The sequence below is a fragment of the Carlito syrichta genome, unplaced genomic scaffold (assembly GCF_000164805.1).
Source record: "Carlito syrichta isolate Samal-C Ts95f unplaced genomic scaffold, Tarsius_syrichta-2.0.1 Scaffold147148, whole genome shotgun sequence".
Lineage (NCBI taxonomy): Eukaryota > Metazoa > Chordata > Mammalia > Primates > Tarsiidae > Carlito > Carlito syrichta.
Genome location: NW_007091244.1, coordinates 36,293 through 37,814, shown reverse-complemented (window position 1 = coordinate 37,814; position 1,522 = coordinate 36,293). Strand labels below are relative to the sequence as shown.

The following is a 1,522-nucleotide window of genomic DNA, read 5'->3' as shown; positions in this document are numbered from 1 at the left end:
GGTGCGGGAGTCCCTGCGCGCGCGGGGCCTGCCGGAGAAGGCGGTGCTGCTGCTGGACAACTCGCCCACGCACCCCAACGAGAACGTCCTGCGCTCGGACGACGGCCAGATCTTCGCCAAGTACCTGCCGCCCAGCGTGGCCGCGCTGATCCAGCCCTCGGACCAGGGCGTCGTGGCCGCCTTGAAGAGGAACTACCGCGTGGGCCTCCTGCGCAACAACCTGGAGGAGGGCAACGACCTGCGCGCCTTCTGGAAGCGGCTCACGCTGCTGGATGCCCTCTACGAGGTCGCGGCGGCCTGGAGCCTGGTGAGGCCGGGGACCATCAGCCGGGCGTGGAGGAAGATCCTCCCCGTGCCGGAGGAGAAGGAGGGCCTGGACCCGGACCAGGAAGACGTCTCCGTGGCCACCGTGGCCGCCCTTCTGCAGCACACCAAGGGGCTGGAGCACGTGACCACGGAGGGCGTGGAAAAGTGGCTCGAGGTGGACAGCTCCGAGCCCGGCTACGAGGTGCTGACCGACAGCGAGATCATCCGAAGAGCCCAGGGCCAGACGGACGAGTCCAGCGGGGACGAGGACGAGGAGGTGGAGCTCATTCCGGAGAGACACCTCAACCATGCCGCTGCGCTCCGGTGGACTGAGAATTTGCTGGATTATCTGGAGCAGCAAGGCGATATGATCCTGCCCGATAAGCTGGTCATCCGGAAGCTTCGAGCCACCATCAGGAATAAGCAGAAGATGACAAACTCGAGCCAGTAACGGCGCTTCGGTTTTGCCCGGTTCTGGCAGTTGTGACACGGGACCGCTTGGCGGTGCGGCTCCATCCACTTGCTTTGTGTTCTGACTTCCCAGGCGCAGAGACGCGGGGAGGGGGGGGTTGGGGGGTTTTGAGGGTGGCGCGCTTTCCCCCTTTGTTTGTGCAGATCAGGGGAAGCGGAGTCTTTAGAGCGACACCTTACACGCACGCATTCATTTTTATGAATCTGCAGTTACCCCTCTGTCATCGTGGCATACCGCTGACGTTTCCTAAATTTTCTAGCCAGAGTCAAAGGTAACCGTGGACAAACTGAGCACTTTCTGAAATCCCTCGCTTGATTTATGAGGGCTGCCATGGTAATCTTTTCTTGTGCTGACCATCCTAAATGGTTGCTTGTTCTGGTTATCTGTATAGGCTGACAAGGTGAAAGAGATCTATATTGTTAGATTTCAGGATGATCTGTAATTCTAAAATGAAATCCAATGATGGGGAAATAACAATTTACGAACTGTAAAAATAACTTAGAAATTAATTCTGTTCTCTTAGGTTTCTGTGGATTGCAAGAGGGTGAGGTGTTTCTGAAAGTGAAGTAAGTATGGCAAGTGATTGCTAAATGAGTGAGAAACTTTTGGAGGGCTCATATTTAAAAAGTCATTCTGATTAGTTCTTTTGTAGGCAACTGAAAATTAAAAATTTCAGAAACTCTGGGTTATTTATATAAAGGGAATACATAGACTTGTTTTAATTTTTTAAATTATGAATTGGGT

At 54.1% G+C, this 1,522-nt stretch overlaps 1 protein-coding gene across 1 annotated transcript in view; it reads left to right on the top strand.

The window, feature by feature from the left end:
- Positions 1-835, top strand: part of LOC103251842 (JRK like) — a 1,735-nt gene extending 900 nt beyond the window's left edge. Inside the window, exon 2 of the mRNA XM_008050463.1 lies at positions 3-835. Within this exon, the coding sequence (XP_008048654.1) occupies positions 3-757 (755 nt within the window). The 3' untranslated portion in view covers positions 758-835. The remainder of the gene's footprint in view (positions 1-2) is intronic.
- The last annotated feature ends 687 nt before the right edge of the window (positions 836-1,522 follow it).